Genomic DNA, 24,030 nt, shown 5'->3' with positions numbered 1-24,030 from the left:
TGGACCTGCCAGCACTGGCCTGTGCCCCGCTGCTGCTGTGCTCCGAGGCACGGCAGGTGCAGCCCGAGAGGAGGGCAGCTTGCAGTATTGGTGCACCCTGCCTCTCCAGTGCAGGTAGCTGTAAGTAGGGTGCCCACAGGAAGGGTGACGGAGGCTCCTGCTGCCTTCGCACTCAGTGGGTGAGTGTGCAGAGTGTATCCTGTCCTCACTCCACCCTCTGCTCCTGAGAACGGCATTGGCCTAGGGCCCTGGCCACTGATCATCTGCAGTAACGTCCCCTGCTGCTCACAGGCTGTAGCAGCCATACTCAGTCAATGGCCCGTGAGCCACAAACGCCTCTTCTGGGCCTCACATTCTGCTCAGAATTTAGCAGCTCAGATCAACTCTCGCTTTGCCTGGGGCTCGGGGGAGGGCAGTTGCATTCAGCACAGCATTGCTCCCTGCACAGCCCCATGCATGGCAGCGGGTGGTGGGCGATCGGCCTGCCGGTTGAGGAGGTGCCGGCTGGGGGAGTGCTTGGAGAATTATGCAACAGAGGCTGGCCCTAGAGCAGGCTAAGGGTGTCACTGCTCAGGGTGCGCCCTGCTGTGTGGGTGCTGTGTCCCAGCATGCCTCTCTGGTGTAACTACTGCTTGGAAGCACAAGCAGGGATGACCCCTACACATACCGTGAAAGGGTCTCAGGTTCCCCTCCCACTCCTCTCTGATCCCCTTTGCAGAGAACCACCTCCAGCCACATCCCTGAGCAGTGACATGCACCTTGGCCTCTCCCTGCCTACCTGCCCCCAATGGACCACCCTCAGGCACCTTACAAGACCACCGGTTCCTAGGGCCAGTCCTCTCTCCAAACCACTTAAACTTGCAAAATGGAGCTGACAATCTCCTGGGAGCAGGCTGCCTAATGAGATCCCCGGCAGACAGGCTCTATCATGGTACTTCTGCACTTCCAGTCCCAAGTGGAACCTGAACTCCATGGCCATGTGCAAGGGAAAGATACTGTGGGGATGATGCCATTGCTGAACCTGCTGAGAGGTTTGGGTCTGGCAGGGGGCAGGACTGGGTTTGTTCCTGCATGCCCTGTCCCAGATTACCCATCCCTCGCTCTGATATAAAGTGCAAGGCCATTCCCCTCTGATGTGCAGCTCCTTTTCTCTTCCTCTGAATGCAGGACAAGATGCAGGCACAGCTGAGTTCTTTCCCCGAGCAGGTGGACATAGTGCAGTGGAGCTCTCTCTTTGATTCGCTCGCTGACAAGGTAGGTGCAGATTCCCACCTGCCTGGTGGACCTTATCTCGAACTGAGGGCTCACTCGAGATAGAATTGAGCGGAAGCATCTTGGGAGCAATGAGAATTGTGTTTCTGTGTCCATCACAACTCTTTGAATGGGGCAAGCCAGCTCCCTCTGGATTTGCTGTGGGTTATTGTTCACCATTTGATCAGATTTTAAGAGCCTGCAGGGTGAGGCAAGGCTACTGTACTGATTCATGCTGAGATCAAGATCATGTGGGTCTCATCACTGATTGGCTCCAATCCAGGGCACAAGAGGGTTGGTGTCTCTCTCAGAGCGGGAAGAGAATGCTGCAAAGTTGAAGCCTCTGGACTCTCAGGGTGTGCTAGGTCACAGTAAACTCTTCTGCCATCACACACACTCACCCTGTAACCCAGCAGTCTATGCCCTCTGCTGGGATCGGCTCACCCCTTGATGACCACTCCTCAGCACATCCAGTAATGCCCCCAGGGGATTATTGCAGGGGTTGGTTATAATCCCCAGCCAATCGCTCTCCTCCCTATGCTACTGGGCCTCTGAAATCTATGGGGAACCTCTAGCAGCCACAACCCTGCACCCTGGCGTGCAGCAACCAGCACCAGCCTGCATCCTCACTCAAGACACTCCTGAGCCCGCACACCAACAAGGTTAGCCCAGATACCTGGCTGATCTGAGCTCCGTAATGCAGGGTGGTGTCATGATTGATGCTGTAAAGGGATGAGTGGGATCAGTGTCTGTATTAGCCGACCCCTACGGTTTGGGGAGGCCAGGTGAATAACTCCAGTGTGGGCACAGTTCTCAAAGGCAGAAGGAGGTTGCTGGACACTGGTTGCTGTTTTGTTCTTCCAATAGCGAGAACTTGGAATCTGCAAACATGACCCAACTGCCCCAGCCAGTCCCCTGCACTCCCCCACTCCAGCTCTGATCAGCACCCCCTTTCTGAGCTGTCTGCAGGAACCAACCTGCCATAAAACCAGCGCGGAGGTGTTTTCTTTCAGAGCTCCTCAGACCCAGTGCCCAGCCTCGACTCAAAACGGGACACGGTCAGGGAGGCCCTTAGCAAGCTGTGCCAACTGCCGGAGAAGCATGAAGCCTTGGGAACCCGCATCAGCCTGCTGGAGAGTGAGCTCAAGCAGCAAGTGGATCACCTAGGTGAGGCCCCAGCATCCAGCTTCGCTCCCATCCCTGGGTTGGGCCTGTCTTCCAGGAGAAATCCGGGGCCTTAGAGGGCAGCAAGGGCCCAGACCTGACTGGGTGCAACCAACTCCTTCCTACTGGGCAATCAGAGCCACTGCCTGGAGGGACACAAGTGAGACTGGACAGCCTGCCAGTCCTGCAGAGCCCAGCCTGGCTCTGGGGGAGGGGAGTCGGGGTCTATTCGGTAGGTCCCAGCCCGGCTCCAGGAGAGGGGACCCGGGGCAGGGGGGGTGTCTATCTGGCAGGGCCCAGCCCAGCTCCACAGGAGGGGAACTAGGATTTGTCTCTGCAGGGTCCAGCCCAGTTCTGGGGGAGGGGAAGCCGACTCTCAGAGAGGCGGAGCAGGGGACTATCCCGGCTTGGGGCCTGGGCATTGTCCAGAATGCAGCATCTTTCTTCCTACTGGTGATGTTGGAAGCAGAGGGAGCCCAGCCCCGGGGAGCTCGCAGGGCTGGGAGCTGGGAAAAGCATCTTGCCTCCTGAAAAGTGAGGAGGTCGGGTCTGGACTCAGAGATGCAGTAAGTGCAGGAGCTAGGCTTGCCAGATGTCCCGTTTTCAACCAGCATGTCCGGTTGAAAGGGAACCTGGACAGTGTCTGGTCAATACATCTAACAGGACACCAAAAATCTGGTTACCATGGGCGGCGGGGGGAGGTGGGGGGTGGAGTGCTGGGTCATCAACCCACACCAGCCCCTGCTCAGCCAGGGCCACCTCCTACCTGCATCTCATGGGTAGGCAGGCAGCAGGTACCATGTCAAGCTGCAGCTCCCATCCCAGCCCTGGGACCCAGGGAGCCCAGCTAGGGAGGAAGCAGGTGGAGAGGATCGAGCTACGAGGAAGAGGGATGAGGGAGAGAAGTGAGCAATGGGGAGTGGGGGGAAGAGGAGTGAGTGGGGGCGTGGCCTCTAGGGAAGAGGCGGAGCAGGGATGGGACAGCAGGGCCTTGGGGGAAGAGGAGGGGCAGGGCCTTGAGAAAGAAGAGGGCAGGGGGTGAGGCCTCAGGGGAAGAGGCAGGCTGGGGGTGGGGGTCCAGTTTTCAGAAATTAGAAAGTTGGCAAACCTAGCAGGAGACCCCTACACCAGGTCTACAGTCTGTCTTCAGAGCTGAGTTGCCCTTGACGACCTTCCCTAGAGCTGACTTGCCAGGGAAGCATTGTTCTTGCAGTGAGGCTGCTCTCGGCAGGAACACCCCGCCCTGGATGGGGGCTCTTAGAGGGAAGTCCGAGGGCAGGAGGACAGAGTGCTAAAGCATTGAGAAGTTCCTCCAGCTACCATTGATGGCCTCACTAATACCTACAGCAGAGCTGGGAATGCAGCCTGGGCTGCCATGTCCTCTGGGGCTCACCCCATCCACCCCCATCACCCTTTATCCCACAGACGGTGACTTATCTCCAGTAGCTCTGTGAGGCATTGCCTGATCTTGAATTAGCTTTAATGATGGGCTCTCACTATGAATCCAGGTCTGAGTAGCCCCCAAAGGCTTCTCTGTATTTCAAGCAAACCTTCCTTCCATGGTTCCTTTACTGCTTGAGCCATTCAGGTCCCTGCCCCTATGGAGAACCATGTACATGCTATAATTGGGGGGGCATTCTCTCACCTCAGCTCTAGCACACCGGTGCAGCTCACCTGGGACTGGCAATATTGGGAGCACTAGTGTAGACAGAGCTCCAGCACTTCATCCCTGGATGTGCCCAGAGCAGCCCTGGGTGAGCCAGTGGTAGAACCGCTGGCAGCTGGACTACAAGACCATTGCTGGCAGGGATGGAGCTGCACCTGTAATGTGACAGTGGTGGGGGAATTCCCTGGAGCTCTCCGTGCAGACACAGCTTTGGTGTCTTTCATTTGGTTCCAGCCAAACTTGGGATCTCAGATGACGTAGCCGCAGATCTGGAGAGAATGAAAAACGAAATAAGCAGCCTACAAAGCAAAGAAGACAAGGTGATCTGGGTCCAGGGCTGTAGCGTGTTTGTCCCAAGATAGCGCTGTAGCTCAGAGCACATCTTATTTCTCTCATAGTCTCTTGCAATGGCTACAATCAGAGTGGGGAGGGACCTGGAGCAGAATGGGGCATAGATGCAGAAATGGGGTGATTGCAATGGTAGTTGTGTTCCCTTGCCTAAGTGTGCATGCATGCCAAGGGCCCCGTGTAAGGGCGTTCTCTATTGCATGGGCACAGGGTGTGATATGCTAATGCTCCCATGTTACAGCATTGCTTCCTCCTGTGCACCCCCTCATGGCCTGGGATGGCTATGCAGCTCCCTCAGTTTCCCCTCTTCAGGGCTCTGTATTAAACTTCACACAGGTTTTTTACCCAGTAATGCCCTTCCACTGGGGCCAGTTTATTGACACAAAACTCAAAACAAAACTCAGGGCTGGGGGCTTTTCTTCTCCCCCTTTTCCCCCAGGGTCTGCTCTGGGCAGCTCTTCCTTGCCTTGGCTGGCCACTCTGGGTGGAGTCAGCTCTCCCTGGCCCTCAGCCTTCGTCAGCCCTTTAGCTCTGGCTTCCAGGCCCAAACCTTTCATCCCGGTCAAGGGTCTCCCGCAGGCACCTCCTGCTTTCTGACGCCTCTGTCACAGCTTCCTCTCCCTGTTTCTTTTTGTCTTTTGTTTGGTTTTGATGCAGCAGTCATACGAGTCTTGGACCGCCACTTTCCTCATTCTTTTTTTTGCCAGGGTATTTTTTTTTTATACCTTTGCACTGAGTCTAGTATCCTTGAGAAACCACAGTAGGGCTTTTGTTGCACTATTCCATTTTCCTGACAGTCTCGCTAGTTCCTTTGATTCCAAGCCAACTTAATTTTTCATAAAGAAACTTACTTTCCATAGACAATTACCCACAATACTGGCGAACACAATCAACAATTGCTTTGGTTTTGCAACATTACACAGCCCGTCTTTCTGTCTTTTTAATACGTTTAACTTATTATTTAAGGCACAAAGACATGTTAACCCTCTAAAAATGACTTACTCCACTTTTTCTGCCATGACTACGGAGCGTGCAGTAGAACCTCAGAGTTACGAACACCAGAGACAACCGCACCCCTCCTTTGGAACCGGACGTACGCAATCAGGCAGCAGCAGAGACCAAAAAAAAGAAGCAGAGACAGCACAGTACTGTGTTAAACATAAACTACTAAAAAAAAGGGGGGGGGAAAGCAGCATTTTTCTTCTGCATAGTAAAGTTTCAAAGCTGTATTAAGTCAATGTTCAGTTTTAATCTTTTGAAAGAACCACCGTAATGTTTTGTTCAGAGTTACGAACAGCCTCCGTTCCCGAGGCGTTTGTAACTCTGAGGTTCTACTGTAGTATTCGCTTCGATTTTTGAGCATACATCTTAGAACCTTCATCTTTTTGTTTCTTTAGTCCATAAGTCTCGCCATTCCTTTGTGAGCACCTTCATGACCGCACTCTTCTCTACATAAGGGTATTTTGATATCCACCTCCTTGTTTTTTAGAGCATGCTTTGTTGCTTTAAGAAAAGGAGGACTTGTGGCACCTTAGCGACTAACCAATTTATTTGAGCATAAGCTTTCGTGAGCTACAGCTCACTTCATCGGATGAATACTGTGGAAAGTACAGAAGACGTTTTTATACACACAAACCATGAAAAAATGGGTGATTATCACTACAAAAGGTTTTCTCTCCCCCCACCCCACTCTCCTGCTGGTAATAGCTTTGTCATCCATCTCATTTCCTGGTATTCCCATATGCACCGGAATCCATGCCATTGTTACACAGAGAGCTAGAGCCCTGCGCAGATACAAAATTTTTATCCAGATCCGATCCGCAAACGTGGTCTGCAGCTATCCGCAGATGTAAAGTGGATATCCTCAGATTTTCCGGGCTTTACAGGTAGCGCGCATTATTTCTGGAGTTAGGAACGTTACTTCACTGATTAGTCATTTCAGCTTTCTGAAGTTCCTGTTCTGATTGTCATTATGCCTAACAAGGAATCGGATAAAATTACAACTGTAGCCAGTCGCTCAGCTCTAATTCAAATTAGTGCCAACATTACCCCATTAGTTCAGCTGTCAAAATGGCACATTATTCGATAGCCTTTTAGATATCTGGGTTCCAAGACTAGGAACACAGAAGACTGTTCCCACTGTACCCAAGTTGTCATATTTTGATCTGTCTGTATAGACTTGGCAAAGCTGTCCCCATTTTCCATATGTAAATGCAGAAATGTCATTGGTCATAAAATGTTTGGGTTTTTTCTTCCCTCATTTTTTCTTTTTCATACAATTCCAAATCCACAAACCGGGGAATTGTCCAGCTATAATTGGACTTCCTATGACTAAAAATTTTTCATTCTTTCCATTTGTCTTTTGTACATGTCACCTTTACCCGTTTTTTGTCCCTGATAATATGAGGAAGTCTGTGGGATTCCATATTATTTTGTCTACTAAGCTCCCAGCAATCCTCATAAATCTGTACTTTTATTTTCATGATTCTTTTTACCTTTGCCCAAAAGGTTAGATCTAATAGTTTCATCCTTAGATTTATAGGTGTTTCTCCAGTGGCTATTGGCAGCACATACTCTAGTGGGGTTATCATTACACCACATGCCAAGCAGAGCTTGAGCCTGAGCTGTTCCAAATTTCTAAGAATTGTTTTTGAGGCTGAATCAAAAGCTTGGCATCTGTAGTCTAAAACTGGCATCCATAAAGCTCTCTATATCATCATCAGTATCTTATCTGTATTCCATTGGCTTCCAGCTACCCTTTTAAGTAAGTTCATCCAACTTTTACACTTCTGTATGATATTATCTATGGGACCTTTCCAAGTTAATTTATTATCAAACACTACTCCAAGGAACATCAATTTTTGAACTATCTGAATTTTTTTCACCATAAAAAAATAAGTCCCGTTCTTCCCAAATTTTCTTCCTGGTTAAAAGCATTCCCCTGGTTTTTGCAAGTGAGAATTTCAATCCCAAATCATTTCCCCACTTGGAAATGCTCTGGAGTTTCTCATTTGTCTTTCTATGGTTACTTTACGTCTTTTGTGCTTAGTCCGTAGAGCAGTCATCTGCGAAAAGGGATGTACCTATTCCCATCTGCACACTTTCTTGTTCCTCTCTGGCTCTTTACAGAGACTAGCTGCCCTCTACCAGGCCCCATTTGAAAGGCTGTTAATGAGGCACAGGTGGGCTGGACCAATTCCCTCCTAAAGGGTCCCATCCACCCTGTGTCAGCTTTACTCTATGAAATCCAACCACTAGCCCCCAGCAAGGTCTCGTCTTTGCAAAGCTTCATGTTCACATTTGACCCATCTGGGCGTTTGAGGAATGCCTGATGCTAGAGCATCTGAAAGCTGGGCGTTGGAGGGAAACTGCTTGGCAGCCTTAGCTCTAGAGGGCATGGGGCGGCGATCGCTGTGCTGGGTGTCTGAGACGGCGCTGTGCCTTGCTCTCCGCAGGGGAGTGAGTTTCAGAGGGACTTGCAGGCCCAGGTGCAGAAGCTGAAGGAGCAGTACGAGAAGCTGCAGAAAGCCTCGGAGAGGCTGCTGAGCAGCATGGGGGATTTCCAGGTAAGAGCAAACCCACTGCAACCTTCCAGGCACCCCCCAAGGAGGGGTCAGGGGAAGACAGCAGGGCGCAGGGCCCCTTGTGTGTGCCTGACCAGCCTTGCTGGGTGTAGAGCCTCCTGCACCACCATTGGGGAGGCCAGCGCCCACCAGGGCACCAGCAGGGACAGCCTTTGGCCTGCCCCCCGTGTGGGGGAAACAAGGGGGGAAGGCTTCTTGTGCCTTTCTCCTCACACACGCATGCTAGAGCCAGCAACAATCTGGCACTAACCAGGGAAAATTCTGGGTCCCTGATCCCAGGGGCTTTCCCTTAGGAAACTGGCCTCTGGCTGCTTTGGGACCTCATAGGGATCAGCGGGGGGAGGGGTTAAATAGTTTGTATGAGGTTTTCCCTTGGGCCCTTCATGACTCGTGGGATGCCACATGTGCTGTGTGCACCAGGCATGAAGGGAGAGCTGCCCAGATTTCCCAGAAGGCACTGGGACAAACACAGTTAGGCAGCTTGGTGGGGCTGCAGCACAAACATGGCTGACGCGTGGTCGTGCGGTGAGAAAAACGGCAGTGCAGACGCAGCTCAGGCCGTGCTCCTTGTCATTGCTCCTGGTGGGAACGCCACAAACCCCTCTGTGCCAGGGGGTAGATGGGGCACAAGGTGCCCAGGTGGGTGGGGAAGTGACATGGCCCAATTCTTGCCACTCATGGCCACAGACCGTGGGATGATTTGTGACCCTAGCATCTGCCACCACCCTGTGGCTTGGTTGGCCCTGAAGTTCTGTGCTGACTGTCCCTCCCCAGGACTGACACATACAGGCAGCTTGACACGACAGGAGAAGAATGAGGCAGAGCTTCAGGCAGTGACGGACTAAAGAAGCGCAGTCTGTTTATCTTAACAAAGAGAAGGTTAAAGAGTGACTTGATCATGGTCTCCAAGGGTCGACATGGGGAGGAGGGTTTCTGATCTAATCCAGCAGGCACAGGTAGAGTGAGAGAGACCCAGTGTCTTGAAGCCAAAGCTAGACAAATTCAGCCTTTTTTTAAATGAGGGAATTACTATTGACACAACTTGCCCAGGGACCTGGTGAATTCTCCATCCCTTGAAGCTTTTAAATCATGATTGGACATCTCTTTGTAAAACAGCTGCTCTCACTCAGCCCCTAGTTCCTGGGCTGGACGCAGGAAGGTGAGGTTCTCTGCCCTGGGTTATACAGACTAGAGGATCATACTGGCCCCTTCTGGCCTTAACATCTAGGAAATGCTTGACTACAACAGTATGTTTTGCCTGCCCACAGAACCTGCGGATGATGGTTCAGCAGCTGGACCTGAATAAGGCAGACAAAGCCCTGCTGGAGCAGGAGATGAATGTGGTGAGTGGAGACACCCCATGGCACCGATCTCAGGGCTAAGGGCTTATTCCCTCCTCCCCCATAATATGTTTGGCTTTGCAGTACAGGGTCAAGCTCGGCGCTCACTGCACAAATGGCCCAGGCACAGAACACATTTCTCCCGATGGCGCTCTTGAACTTGCAGGGCACCAGTCTAGCACTTATCCCACCACATGTGGGCAGGTCCTGGAGCTTAGTAAAGAGCACAGGAAAGGATCCAGCAAAGGGAATAAATCCTAGCAGCTGCAAGCCCGGTGCCTGGACCTTAAATTCTGACCATGGTGCATAGAGTGGCCCAGCCTTTCCCTGGGGATCTCAGTTAGCCCCGGGTGCTGCTCTCCTTGCAGGCTCGAAGGGGGTGCTGCGACCACCTGATCTCAGAGCAGAAGGCATTCCCTCTGCTACCGCTGAGATGAATTTCTCAGTATCTCTAATTCTCTCTCTCTCTCTCTCTCCTGCTGTGAATGGAGCTGGGTCCAGGCAGCCCTTTGAAGTGTAGCCTAGTCACCTAGGAAGGAGGAGGAGGATAGGTATCTCTGTTGCTTTAGGACCAAGGCCTTAGTGCTAGGCATTTAACCCTTTCTGTTTCTTGCCTGGGTCAGGGACACCACCCATCTCTGACTGAGCCCCAGGGATCTGCCCCTCTTTTCACCCTCCCAACCCTAGCCTTGCCCTGCCACCACTGCCTGTCTCCTGGGCAGTCCCATCCTCTCCATGATGGGATGGGAGCTCTCAGCACTGTGCAGGGATTGTGCAGCACCTGGTAGAACAAGGGCAAGAGAGATGGGATCCTGCAGTTGGTACCAAATCCAGGTCTCCCATTACATAAATCCTGCCTCCTCACCACCGGTCTGGGCCCCTGAGGCCTGAGGAACCTGGACCAGCCTTAAATTGTGGCAGAATTCCTCCAGAAACTGCTTCCTTTCAGCTCCTCAGCTCACACCCCTTACAATGCCTTTGCCCACATGCTAAACGCAACTCTGTCCTTAGTGATGCTGCACATGCAGCCTACACAGAGCTCAGCAACCTCTGCTCCCGAATTGCAGCCCCTACCCCTTGCACTGAGGGAAAGTCCTAGCTTGTAGGGTATCTTCTTTGTAGGCTGCAGCCATGTGGCAGGGGCAGTGGAATCCCAAACCCCACCAGGTCTGAGTCCCTGCATCACAGCCACTTAGGATGGGACCAGCCCTTTAAAACGCTGCCTCTCCACTAGAAAGCAGACAAGAGTGCGCTGGAGGCCATGGTGAACCACGGGGAGCTGCAAAGCGCCACTACTCAGCTGAACGAGATGATGCAGGATCTGCTGCAGAAGATGTCCCTGCAGGACAACGATTGGCAGAAGGCGCTGGAGAAGCTGTTCAGTGACGTGGACTCCAAGGTAGCAGCTTCACCGGGGAGGGAGGGAATGGTCAGCGCATGAAATCACTACACTCCAGAGCAAATGGGTGCAGGGGCCTGGGGTACAAGCAGCAGTTGAATAGGGTGTAAAGCACCATCAGCCTGATCTTCCTTTCACACCGTGTAAATGGAAAGACTCCAGACTCTGCTGGAGTGAAACTGATGTGAGACCAGGATCACTCTCCCTAGTGCCCCCCTTCCCTGCAGCCAGCTCCCTGGGTAAAAAGCATGCTGCTTGGGGACAGGCTGACCAGCCCCCCTCTGTGTGAGGGGCAGGGGATCAAGGGAGCATGCAGGCCAGGCCTGGTTCTGTTCCTCCCAGGTAAATGCAGTCACTCCCAATGGCAGCAGGATCTGGCCCACATACTCCCTTCTACCTCAGGGCTGCTTTGAGCTCTGCTGCCCTGGCCCCAGGGCACTAATGTGGCAGGGGTCTCCCCACAGAGGGAGCATGCTGCCCCTGCTTCTGAGTCTTGTGCTGATGCTTCACTGAGGGATCCATTCAGCTGACACAGGGATGGAGAGGAAAGGGCACAGGCCTGGGCTCCATTCTCTAATCACTGCTGGCTGCACTGTGCTCTGATGGGCTTATCTGCCCTGCCAGCAGCCAGAAGGGACTGATTCCATCTTTGCTTATTGTCTGTCCCAAAACCCTGATTTGGGGTAGGCAGAAATTGCACTTTTCCTTGTTCAACTTCAGTCCGGACTGACTGATTAGGCTCAGGACTTAGCTGAGGGTTTTGTCGTGTCCTTCCATTGAAGACCCACATATCAAAATGCTGTTCATGGAAACTACAGCTCCATGTATGTTCGTTAACAGTTCTGCTGTCTTTCTGTGAAAACATTCAGGTGCACTAGCAATCCCAAAAGGGAAACTTCATATGCAAAATTCCCCAAAGGGTGTGATAAATGTACTCAGTTTAGCACTTTCTTTGGCTAAAGGAATTTGCTAGAGTCCACTTGAGACATCCAGTTTGGAGAATATTGTAGCTCCTTTCACTTTTTTTGGGGGGGGGAGGGGGGAGAGAGTCATCCCATGTTGGGAGGATATATTTTTCTCTGACAACTGCTTCATTCAGTCTTTTCAGATCCACACAGATTCGTATCTTTCCATTTTTCTTTGTAACCAGTACCAGCAGGGCACACCATGCTGTTGGTTCAGACATTTTCTCGATGTGCCAATCCGCTCCATTCTCTATAACTCAGTTTCTACTTTATAAAGTAATGAGATAGGAAGCCTGCCTGTCGTAGGGTTTAGCATTGTCTCTTCAGGTGATTTATACTGGAGCTCCTTTCAAAAGTCCAATATCACAAAATATTCCAAGTTCTTCCGCCTTTCTCACTGGGCCCATCAAGGGTGCCACACTGCAACTGAGAAGGCTATTGGTCTGTGGTCCTTTGATCACATACATTCTGAATGCACGACTTCTGTAAGTTGTTTCTGTGGTGAACTGGCCCTTGCAGTTCACAACACCTCCGGGGCTAGTCAGAGTAGTGTCAGGTGACTTCAGCTCTGGAAGGGGTTCAAGGTGATTGTAAATCTCTTCTGAGATGACTGTCAGCTCCTGAGTCAATTTTAAAGCCAATAGTCTTGCCATGAATATTCAGTTTCACGCTCCAGGCAGATTCTGTATCATCACAAGTGATAGATCCCAGAAGCCATGGCCCTTGATTCAACTCTTTGACTGCTTTTGTGCAGCAAACAGCTGCAAAGTGTCCATATTTTGTGCATGTATTACACTGTGAGCCTCTGGCTGGACATGCATCATTTCTTGGGATATGACTTTTTCTACACTGTGTGTACAGAGGCTGGAATTTGACCCTCTTAGCCTGGGATTTCCGTCTCCTTGTCTCAGGGGTTTCATGATAATGACTTTTAACAATCAACTGTGTGTTTATAGCTTCTAAGCTAGTTTCAGGTTTTTCAAGTTGCTCCTGTCTTTGATTCTGCTGTTTGACTAGTTCAGACTGCTTTGTTATCTGTATAGCTGTAGCTAGGGTTAAATCTGTCTTCAACTGTAGCTGCTATGAAAGATTTTATCTGTTAATCCAATAAGGAACCTGTCTCTGATATTTTCATGTTCTGCAATCCCAGGTTTCAGTTAATGCATGCAGAACTCTTATAAAAAATTCAGTGTTTTCCCATGGTTGATGAATTCTCTGGTGAAAACATGCTCTTTCATAAACCACATTTCTCTGAGGTATAAAGTATGCATCAAACATAGCCAGAACCCTTTCCTAGTCATCTTTGTGCCTGTCTTCAGTAAACTGAAAGGATTTAAAGATATGCTTTGCCTGCTTCTCCATAGTATAAATTAAAGATGATAACTGTGTATCTCCAGTTAACTGGTGGAGCTTTGTAGTGATCTGAAATCTTGCAAAATACTACTTCCAGTCTGTCCACTGTGAAGGTTTGTCAAAGCTGAAGTTCTCTAGGGCATTGAAGAGTGGCATGTGGACAAACTCCTGCAACCTTTGTTGCTTTGTTCCTTCTGTTTGTTCCCCTCTGGCACTAGCTTACTTCTGACACCATGTCATGTACTTCTTGTACATGATAGGTTGCAGGGCTGCTACTAGCACGTCAAGCTTCCGTATCAGATACGGACTGACTACAGAGCTTACTTCTCAGAGAGATGCACATTAGATGTGTTCACTATGAGATCCTTCAGTGCTCTGCCAGGTATGACTATGGTTAGCTTAAATAAGGTCTTTTACAGACAGTGCCATCTAATGGCTGAACAGTATAATACAGTTTAGCATTGCATTACAGGGGGAGTAAAGTGCAGACTGACAGAGATGCCTGCTGCTGCTGGCAGGGCTCCTTTCTTGGTCACCTGGCTTCTCTCTCCCCCATCCCTATGCAGTTGGACCGCATGGCCCTGGACCCTCTGCGGAAGCAGCTGGAGGAAGTGTGGAAGTTCATTAAGAAGTATTTGAGTGAGGGCCCCCGCTTTGATGCTGATAGTGCTGCTGGCTTTAAAAGGTGAGTGGGTGAGAGGCAGGGTCCTGAGAAGGGGAGCGGAGTATTGGGCCCTCCCTCTGGCTCTACCTTGGAGAGATCACAAAGGAACAGCTGGGCTGTGCCCCGCCAAGGACTGCGTGGGTAGACAGCCCAGAGTCGAGGGCTGCACTTTGCTGGATAAAATGGAGCCAAAGGTAGCCACGCTCATAGAGAGGCGGCAAAGAGAACTACTAGTCCCAGCAAGAAATGCTGCATCCTGCAGCTAGCCGCCAAACTCCTTGCATCATGAGGGGGCCCCAATTGCCTGCTGGGAGCTGTAATCTCATTGGGCACCTCCCTTGAAAGACAAGGGCAGCTGCGGGAGCATTGTAGACACAGAGGCTTACAGGCAGGACTTCACCAGCCCTGCCATGACCAATGCTCTGGATTCTAACAGGCTTGTCAGTATCATGTTTGATAGACTCTGGCTTCGTGCGCAGTCAGTCACAAACCCTTAGTCATGGGAGGTCCTGCTCTCTCCTGAAGCTCAGGATTTAACCTGGCAGCTTGCAAGGTTCGCAGTGAAACTGGAGCAGCTGCTCCACATCCCCTCCAGCTGCCTCCACACACAGGGCCCATAGTGTCAAAAGCTAAGCACAGGTTGGCCTCCTCGACATCTGCTGCAAATGCTCAGTCTCACCTAGAATATTTGGAAAATGGAGTTAATAGTTCTGTTTCCTCTGTTGCTCATGCCCAAGGCAAGAATGACTGACCTGAGTTCCTTGGGCAGATTCATAGAGTGGGCTTTAGAAAGCCAGGCTGGTCAGTGGACAGAGCACTGGGCTGGGACTCAGGTGAACTGGCTTCTGGTCTTGGCTCTGCTCCTGACCTGCTGCGGGACCTTGAATAAGTCACTTCCCCACTTTGGTTCCTCCTTCCCCTTTGTACAGTATAAGCTCTTCGGGGCAGGGACTGGCTCTCACTGTGCATGTCCAAGGTCCTGATCTCATTTGGGATCTCATTTGCTACCATAATACAAATCAAAAGAAATGTGTTTCTAAGCTACCGTCAATGCCACCTGTGAGCTTTGCGGTAGGCTACAGCGTAGCATGAGCATGGCATAAGGCGAGTCGCTGTGTCTGTTTCAGGCAGCTCTTTGAACGAGTGAAGTGCATTTCCTGTGACAGACCCGTGGCCATGATGACTGGGCCGTGAGTATCAAGCAATGCCCCATTTCCTGCAGTTCTGGCTGAGCCAGGCTAGCACAGGATGTTTCCACTAGAGGGCACTGTTTGACTTCTTTTCATACTGTTACTTTTGTGCAGGCACCTGGTGACAGTCCGAAAAGCAAATCTGCTCTCACGGCCACGTCCGGCTAGTGCCAACGGTTACGAGTACCTGGCACTCAAGCAGCTAGCAAGGTGAGCAATTCCCCAGGGAGCTGCAGGTCCCCAGCACGGCTAAAACAGCCAGGAGGCTTCTCTTGTGTAGTTGCATCTGACGAGGGACGTGCCATGTACCTAGCTGTTCCCGGGCCTGCATGGGGCACTCCTCACATGCCGCCTGTGTACTTCCCAGCCCTCTAATTCAGGTGCCCGGCTCACCACATGCAAGCACAGGCTGATCCATGCAGAGCCCTGCTCATCCGCTTTCCTCTGGGAGACTGGCTGATTCTTGGCTGGTCAAGATCAGGGTTCTGCAGCGGACTGGCTGCTTTCTCCTTCCCCAGGGAGCAAGTTGTAGAGGGCAATGACGGGCGTGAAATGACTAGCCATGGGCAGCTCTCCTCCCAGCAGTGCTGGCAATGCCAGGCACATGCCGCCTACCCCATCAAGCGATTGTCCAAGGTGAAGGCTCTTACCACCATGTACCCCTACGGAGACCCGACAGTCCTCACCTACGATAACGTAAGCCAGCCCGTGTTGCCCTGTGTTTTCCCCTCCCATGCTAATCTCAGCACAGCACTTCCCTTTAGACCAATCGGCTTGGGGCCACTTCTCCACTGGAGAGTCAGGCCAAGGGCCAGCATGGGGAGATGGGGCCACCAGAAGAACCTGCTGGAGGGGATTGATCTGACAGGGGGGCAGGGAGGGCAGTGGCTGTGAGTGAGAGGGAGGTGGGTGGCAGAGGGGAGAGGAAGAGATTAGCAGCGGGGAGGAAGTCAGGGCCCCCGGTGTGAGGAGAGCAGCATTCAGGTGAGATCTCCATGCACATTGTGTTCTTCCCTGCAGAGCGAAGTGGATATCCTGGGCATCAACGGAGTTCTCTACAAGGGTAGGGTAAGCTCACAGCTGGCAAACCGGAGTGTCTCTCTGGAGAAGGAGTTCTCAGGTTGGTTGGAGGGGGCAGCTCCTCTGGCAGAGGGTGTGGGGCAGGGCGAGGGGTTCAGCCCACAGGCTAAACACAGCTGGGGCCACTTGTGCTTTTAGAGTGGAGATGTGGAGATGACCCCACCCCCAGCATGCAATGGACTAGCTCCAGGCACTCGAGCTACTCAGCCCAAAATGGACATTGCATGCTGGGCTCTGTAGTCAGCATGGGTGGCCCTAAAGATGAAGGGGGCTGCTATCAGCTCCATTGTATAAATGTTCTAAGTGGCCGTAGTGGGTTCCCTGCAGCCGCCTGGGCTGGGCATTTTGGTAGCTGATGGACATACACCATGTGCCCAGCCCGACTGAGTGCGGCCATGAGGCATGAGCAGAGCCTGCTGTGGGGAGTGCTGTGTGGACAGCAACTCAGACATTCCTGTGGGGGCGTCACATGAATCCCTGGCCCCACCTCGTTCCATACACTCAGGGCCAGAGCGCAAGACGGCTGCTTGGGGGTGAGATCTCCTCCCGGTAGGCTTGCACCCCTAGTCTTGCTCTGTCCTGGGGCTGTCCCTGCTGGGCTGGCCCCCCCCCCCCCCCCGCACTCCCCATACTGCTTGGACACGGCTTTAGCCTCTTGACACGCTAACTGGTCTCTTTCAATTCTTCTCTCTGCAGGAGCAAAGACCCCCCGGCCACCCTCCAAACATGGGATGGAAAGAACGCACTCTGCCACCTCCTATGGCAGCCACTATGTGTCACCCTATGCATGTGAGTGCTGGTGTCCCTGCAGGGTGGCATTCCCAGGGGCTGGTCAGGGCCTGCCTCTGTTGCGCGTCTCCTGGCTCCAGAGCTCTGCTCTATGAGTGCACAGTGAAATACGTGTCTGTGATGGCAGGGGGAGTGCATCCAGCAGGCTCCTGACGTGGGGAACAGCCAGGGTCACACAGCGCAACAATATTCTTGTGTACTAGCCGCCACACAAGCTGTGCAGAGTCAGAGAATGCAAGTGGAGGGAGCAGGGCATGGGCAAGGGGCAGTGGGAAAGACGTCACGCGCGGGGGCGTGACACTCTATGGAGATCTGGTAGTGGCTGCAGTGCAGAAGGCTCTCACACCAAGGGGGTGGGGGATTGTGGGGAGGGTTGTGCAGCGGCACAGGGTGGGTGGGTGCTGGATGAGCAGAGGCAGTAGGGAGGAGACTAAAGCAAGGAGGGGCAGGGTCTGGAGACAGTCTGGAGCAAATCCAGGAGCGGGTCTGCCACTATGCAGGGTCGATCTGAGCTTTAGAGACTTGCAGGCGGTGGAGAGGAGAGCAAGCTGCTAGGCCAGCCAGCCGGCTTGCTGCCCTGGAGCAGCGCAGAGCTCCAGCCGCCCTCCGCCAGTGGCCGGCAGACCCAACTGGGGATGTGGCTCTCCCAGGTGGACCTAGTGGCTGCTGTCCGTGTCGATGTCAGGGGGTGGGGTTGGCTAGACAGTGAAGGGGAGCAACCGGGTCACACGACCATCACCAACCTGATATCCATCACCAACCTGGTGCCAGGCAGCTCCTGGCGGTGAGAGTGGTGTGGCTGTGCCAGCCACATGCAAGGCCGTCAGAGGAACCCCACTGAGGTCAGCGCTGGAGAGGGGGCAGGAACCAGGCCCTGGCTCTAGCTCGCAACAGCCGTCACATCACTGTGGGCTCTGGCCCACTCAGCTCATCATCCCATGGGCAGACTCACGGCTGAGTGGGGGGAGGCAGATCCCTGGAGCCTCCACACAGCACCCCCTGCGGACCAGCCCCAACCCCTACCCCAGGCTGCCAGGGACCTTGGCGGTGGGCAGGCTTCCCTGTCTCACCCCCTTGAACTCCAGGGGTGGCTATAAAGCCGCCCCCTTGCCAGCTGGTGGCCATGACTCCCTGGGGCTGGGGCCACCTTGAGTCACCCAGCCTGTGGGCTAAGCGTGTTTTCTTCCCTCGGTGTGTTGCAGCCTCTGTCGGCCGGATGAGGGCCACGTCCGCAGGGAGGAAGTCGCAGCCTGCCCAAGAGCTGCCGGCCTGCGTGGTGCGGGTGAAGACCGAGCTCCCCCCGGGGCAGCTGCCGAGCGAGGGGGGCGTGGCCAGCCTGTGAGCCGCAAGGGGCTGTGGCAGTTCCACGGGCCCCGCCCCCACCCCTTCCTTTACCCACCATTCCTTGTGTAAATACCGTGCTACGTCGCTGTGTGGGTCGGCCATCCCCAGGCGTTCCTGCTGCACATGGCCCCTGGACGGCATCGCCAGCAGGCCAGACCCACCGTCTCCCATACAACCGGGCCAGCGAGCGGGGTTTCTTACTGGGCAGGGCACGCTCCATGCAGCAGGGACTCACCAGCCATCAGCTCCACCAGGAGCTCTACTGGGGGCAGCCATGGGGGGGGCAGGATGGGGGCAGGGAGGGCTGCCCCTGACAGAATGTGTCACCTCATTATAAACCAGTCGCTCCCCCAGACCAACCAGTTCTGCCTTCACACAGAGTCACAGGCAGGATCCACGAGGCACAGAGGGACCCCTGGGGCAGAGCCGAGCCAACCGCCCCACCAGCAGGATCCCCAGGCCATGGGAGCTTGTGATGAGTCCCAAAGGCTGCCCTGCTCAGGGGCCTGTGGCTAGCTTGGCTGCTGAATCGTTATAAAGATCACCCAGGCCCAGGCGTGTTGCATTGAGGTCAGGGGAGCTCCTCTGGGTCTGCAGGGGGAGCATCTCTGGCCCTTACACAGTCGTCTAGCCTCCCTCCCTCCCCCTTACCTGGGTTCCCAGGAGAATTCCCTCCCTCTGTCCTGCCACCACCAGACCAGCAGGCTCCTGCTACTGTCGCCTCCAGGGCCCCATACGTCTCCAACAAACTGGGTCCCTCCACCAGGTGCAGCACTCCTGGCACATGAGGATCTGGACCTCCAGCAGGGTGCATCACTGCATGGATCACCTTGATCCGTGAGGCACCGAGGCCTGGGGTTCTGAACAGGAGCCCGAGCACGGCAACACGTGCAGGCCTCCACCAGACAGCGCCAGATCAGATTGCTGTTCCTGGGCCTGTCCACTCTCCAGACCCAGCAGGGGCCCTTTGGTTTGGCCTGCGAACACACTCCCCTTTTCTCTCCCAGCGCTGGGCATGGAAAACAGGCACCCCAGAGCTGCTGCCCGCCCTCGCAGCTGTGCATTCACAACAGACTAACTTAAGGAACTCCATAAAGTTTTCACTTTTCTAAGCAGCTTTGGGTGGGATCGTTTCATGCTGGTGCCGAGGGGAGAGCCCCACTGCAGGTGGTGAGAGGTTACTGATCACACGCTTGTTGAGGCCTGGGTGCTGGGCCACAGGGCATGAGGGATGGCTGGGAACATCCCCTCTTACCATGAGCAGCATCTTGCAGCCTATGCCTGCAGGGCTGTTGGGGGCAATGCTAACCCGGTTTATACCAGTGTAAATCTGGAGTAACCCCCCAAAATGACAGGAGTTACATCAGCGTGAGATCAGTGACCAGCCCTTTGCCTCGAGGTCAGAGGTTCTAATCCAGTCCAAGCATGGGAAGAGAAAAGCCGTTCCCACCTGGCAGCTTAGTGCTGGCCTCGGTCCATCTTGTAGTACTCAGTGTCACACCAGGCCAGCGAGGCCAAGGACAAGACGGCCATGGCGGCAGAACAGTGAGGCACATTGGTGCTGTCCCTGTTTTGTGGCCTCAGGGGTAGCGTGTCAGTCCAGTGTCATATTTCCCCACACACTGAGGAAGGTAGTTCGCTGGCTACAGTGGTTTGAAATCACTAGATTCTGTCTCTTCTACCGGGGACTAGTTCTGCCTTTGCTCACACTCATGTACGCCAATTGTCCCTCCATTATGGGTAGGGGAGAAAAGGTGGAGAGAGGTGAAGTGACTTGCCCAGGGCTGTAAGGAGGAGTTGGAGGCAGCGGTAGGATTAGAATGCAGATGATCCTGGCTCCCAGGCATCTGCACAGCCCTGCACCTCTGAGAGAATGTCATGCTCTTGTCCACAAGTCAGGCCTGCAGTGTTGGTGCCGGTACTTGGGGAAAGCTAGCTGGGAAGGACTGAGAGCATCTGAATCTGGAGGGGTTGTCCCTGAGGGAGAACCGAGAGCTGGGCCCGCCAAAGCAACATAACAGAGCCCCATGGAGCAGAGTCTGTGGCCAGTGCATTGGGCCACGAGAGCTGGTCCTGGAGCAATGCCTGCACCAATGCAGGTGCCAGAGCACTCAACCAGTGGCAGCAGCATTGCTGAGGCGCAGAAGCATTGATATTTAACAGTGGGCTCCCTCTGACAGAGCCAAGCCACACATTGTTCTGGGAACAAGTGTCCTTGTCAAGCAAACACAGAGAGCAGAAGACAACAGGACAGCCGTGTAGTGCGTCCCTGCCAGCCACTGTCAGCGTCAGGCCTACACAGAGTGGGAATTGCATTTGTAAAATTCAGCCTGGCAAGTGGCTCCTGTTGTGCGAAGCGTGGGCACTGCCAGTTTCGCTTCTGGCTCAGCCAGAGCCTCTCTCAGGCACTACGGCCTGGGGGTTCGGGCACTGGCCTGGGGGAGCCCTGCACTGCCTGATTCTGAGTGGCCTAGGATAAAAAAAGTCTGCTCTGAGTCAGGCAGAGCAGGGCCTTGAAACCGGCTCCCCCTCCCGCCTTCCCGGACATTTCAACACAATCCCGACCCATTTCACAACAGAGCAAGGGGTTGGGGTTGGCCCAGTGAGGAATGGAAACAAATGATGAAACCTATCAAAGTTGCCATGAAGCAGACTGTCGTCTCCCGGTCAGTGCTAGTCACATGCTTCTGCCTGCGGCCAATGCTCTGGGCTCCATGGTGGCTGGTTTGGGCCCAGGCTGGAAGCCCTGGCAGCCTGCAATCCCAAGGACCGTGCCACGCAGCTAGATCAACCATGGACCCAGGCAGGACAGATGGGGCTGCGTGTCAATGGTTTGTTTCTCTCTGCAGTGAGAGACCCTAGTGGGTGCTTTGGCCAATTGCCCATCTGTCATGAGGGCTCTTGGGAGAAGAGGCTGCAGGGGGTCGGGGTGCAGACGTCCCATTTCCATGAGGCCCAGCAGGGGATAGTCTCTGCTTTCCCAGCATGTGGCTGAGGTTGGCACATGGACAAGAGCGAGCCAGCTCAGGCCCTGTCCGGACAAGGCCAGAATGATGCTTGTAGGTTTTGGATGGAGCCTGGGGAAATGGTGCAGCAGAGGAAGGTGGGGTTCCAGCCCTTTGTCCAGCCAGTCTGCACTGTGGGGAACTCCTCATTTGCTCCTGGCCCCATAGGGCAGTGGTTTTCAAACTGTGGGTCGCGGCCCAGTACTGGGTCATGGAATACAGTATAAGGCACTGGGTCGTGGTGGTTATGATCAACAGCGCTGACCTGGCTGTTAAAAGTCCCGGCAGTGGTGCTGCCCGGCTAAGACAGGCTAGTCCCTACCTATTCTGACACCGTGCTGCACCCTGGAAGCGGCCAGCAGCAGGTCCGGCTCCTAGACGTGGGGACCAGAGGGATCCGCACACTGCCCCCGCCCCGAGCACCAGCTCTGCTCTCCCATTGGCCGGGAGCTGTGGGGGGGGGGTGGAGTCTGTGGGTGAGAGCCACACGGAGCCGCTTGTGCACCTCCACCTAGGAGTCAGACCTGCTGCTGGCTGCTTCCAGGGTGCCACGCGGTCCGTGCTGCCAGGATAGGCAGGAAGCCTGCCTTAACACCCCTGCTGCACCGCTGATCAGGAGCCGTCCAAGGTAAGACCATGCCCAATCTCCTGCCCCACCCCTGAGCCCCCCCCAAACCCAGATCCCCTTCCTGCACCCCAAGCCCTTCATCCACAGCCCCACCCCAGAGCCTGCACCCCCAGCCCAGAACCAAGTAGTCGCCAAGAAGGAGTTGGAAGAATCTCAAAAGCCAGGTCCCATAAGCAAGAATCACGGTCAGAGTCAGGCCAGGGTTGGAGATCAGAAGCAATAAGAGGCTAGAATCAGGAGGCAAGGTCAGAGTCAGGCTGGAGTCGAAGACTGGAGATCAGGCAAAGTCTGGTGTTGCAGCAGGCCAAAGCCTGTGTGGTTGCCCAGACAACTTCAGGCAACCCTGTGGTTTAATATGGCGGTTGGCCAATCAGCAGGCTACAGGGTACCGTCAAACTGGGTGTCTTGGGTGGTACTTCCTGTGGCACCTACGCTCCACAGTGCCCCCGGCTGTGCTTCCATGCGGTCTCCTGGTGGCACTGTGGGAACATCAGCTGTTCCAGGCTGTACAGACCCAGATTCTAGTCCCCTGATCCTTACATCGCCTTCCTCCTGGTGGGCGCTGAGCTAGGTTTATCTGGGTGGCCTTGATTAAACCTTTCTACCAGGTCAGCAGCATGGACAGAAGGTTTCCAGGAGCACTCTTCAGGACCATTGCCCTTCCACTTGATTAGATAGTACAGTCTCTCCCTCTAGAGTCAAGGATAGTCCCTTTTCACATCTCCAAAGTGGTCCTTAAGCTCCTCCTGGGTATGATGAATTCACTGGATCCAGTTGGCAGCTGCAGGGTTCAGGGAGATTGCTGGCAAGGCTGGGTGGAAGCGAGAGTGGAAACCATAATTGGCAAAGAAGAGACTCTGCATTGTTGTATGAGAACTCAGCATACAGAAGGAGAAAGAACCAGTTTTCTTTATGATAGTTGACAAAGCTTTTCAGGTATTGCTCTACTACTTGGTTTACCCTCTCTGGCTGCCCGTCTGTCTGGGGATGGTATGTGGAGCAGGTAAAAGCACGAATGTTGATTAGCCAGAGCACTTCATGTCAAAATCATGAGATAAATTGCGGGCCTCAGTTTGAAGTGATACAGTCTGGAAAACCATGAAGGCAGACCACATGATCAGTTCATCTACAACAGTCAAGACCACTGTGTGGCCAACAGAGTCATGATGAAGTTCAGGATGATTGAGGCCCAGGGTCTAGATAGGGTCTCCAGAGGTACTAGAGTGCCAAGGAGCTTAGCATGTGGCATCTTGGTGCATGCACACAGCTCACAAGAATTAGCAGTCCTGGACTGACTTCAGCTTGCATACATGGCCATCAGAAGAAATGGCTACCTTAAGACCTTCCACATGGCTTCCCAAAGTGGCCTGCCAATGGAGGGTCATGACAGAGATGGAGCACTTCTAGCTGGGGGTGCCCTGGTGGAATGTATATGCACCCATCAAGGTAGGTTATCCCATCCTGTGTGGAGTGTTGCATCTTGGTTCTGGCTTTTGTTTGCTCAGACTGTTCTGTCACCTCCTAGGCTAATGGATTGCCCTGCAAAGCAGACCAGATTAGATCAAGCAAGTCTTGGTGTATTGTGACACTGAGAATGTTGCAAGGTTTTAGGAGACCTTAGGTTTTAGGGTGGTTCTTGGCTAGGCTCCTTGCCCTCTTGGTAGTATTCGCCCTTTCGGGATAAGGCGTCAGCTTTCCCGTTCCTGGTTCCCAGGCAATAGGTGACGACAAAAATCAAACTGAGGGAAGAATAATGCCCACCTGAGCTGTCTTTGGTTCAAGGCTCATTCCTTCCACAGATATGCAAGGTTCATATGGTACGAAAAGACTTGCTCTGGGTGTCAGGCTCCCTTCAGGTGATAGCGCCATTCTTTGGAGGGTGATTTGTTTGCAAGTAGTTCCTTATCCAATATTTCATAATTCCGTTCAGCAGGGGTGAGTTTTCGGGAGTGGTAGGTGCAGGGGTGCAGGACTTGCTGTGGACCATGCCTCTGGGAGAATATCACCCCTATGGCTATGTTGGAGGCATCAGCTTCCATTATGAATGCCTGAGCTGCATCCAGGCATGCTAGAATGGGAGAGGTGGTGAAAGCAGCCTTGTGTTGTTCGAAAGCATGGTGAGCTTCAGGTGTCCAAACAAATTTGGTGGCCTTGCAGAGGAAGTTTAGAATGAAATTGTCAGTAAAAGTTCACAAAGCCCAGGAAGCACTGTAACTCCCAGCAGGACTTGGACATGGTCCAGCTACACATGGCTTCCACC

General features: G+C 53.5%; 1 protein-coding gene across 1 annotated transcript in view; it reads left to right on the top strand.

Moving 5' to 3' along the window:
• The window catches only part of C10H16orf96 (chromosome 10 C16orf96 homolog), a 29,857-nt gene extending 11,615 nt beyond the window's left edge, over positions 1–18,242 (top strand). Inside the window, exons 4-16 of the mRNA XM_074965663.1 lie at positions 1,168–1,254; positions 2,265–2,418; positions 4,316–4,401; positions 7,885–7,995; positions 9,282–9,356; positions 10,588–10,752; positions 13,637–13,755; positions 14,862–14,924; positions 15,039–15,134; positions 15,443–15,620; positions 15,945–16,044; positions 16,701–16,793; positions 17,996–18,242. Coding sequence (XP_074821764.1) covers positions 1,168–1,254; positions 2,265–2,418; positions 4,316–4,401; positions 7,885–7,995; positions 9,282–9,356; positions 10,588–10,752; positions 13,637–13,755; positions 14,862–14,924; positions 15,039–15,134; positions 15,443–15,620; positions 15,945–16,044; positions 16,701–16,793; positions 17,996–18,135 — 1,467 coding nt within the window. The 3' untranslated portion in view covers positions 18,136–18,242. The remainder of the gene's footprint in view (positions 1–1,167; positions 1,255–2,264; positions 2,419–4,315; positions 4,402–7,884; positions 7,996–9,281; positions 9,357–10,587; positions 10,753–13,636; positions 13,756–14,861; positions 14,925–15,038; positions 15,135–15,442; positions 15,621–15,944; positions 16,045–16,700; positions 16,794–17,995) is intronic.
• The last annotated feature ends 5,788 nt before the right edge of the window (positions 18,243–24,030 follow it).

This window comes from Natator depressus, chromosome 10 (assembly GCF_965152275.1).
Source record: "Natator depressus isolate rNatDep1 chromosome 10, rNatDep2.hap1, whole genome shotgun sequence".
NCBI lineage: Eukaryota > Metazoa > Chordata > Testudines > Cheloniidae > Natator > Natator depressus.
This window is presented reverse-complemented; position numbering and strand designations above follow the sequence as displayed.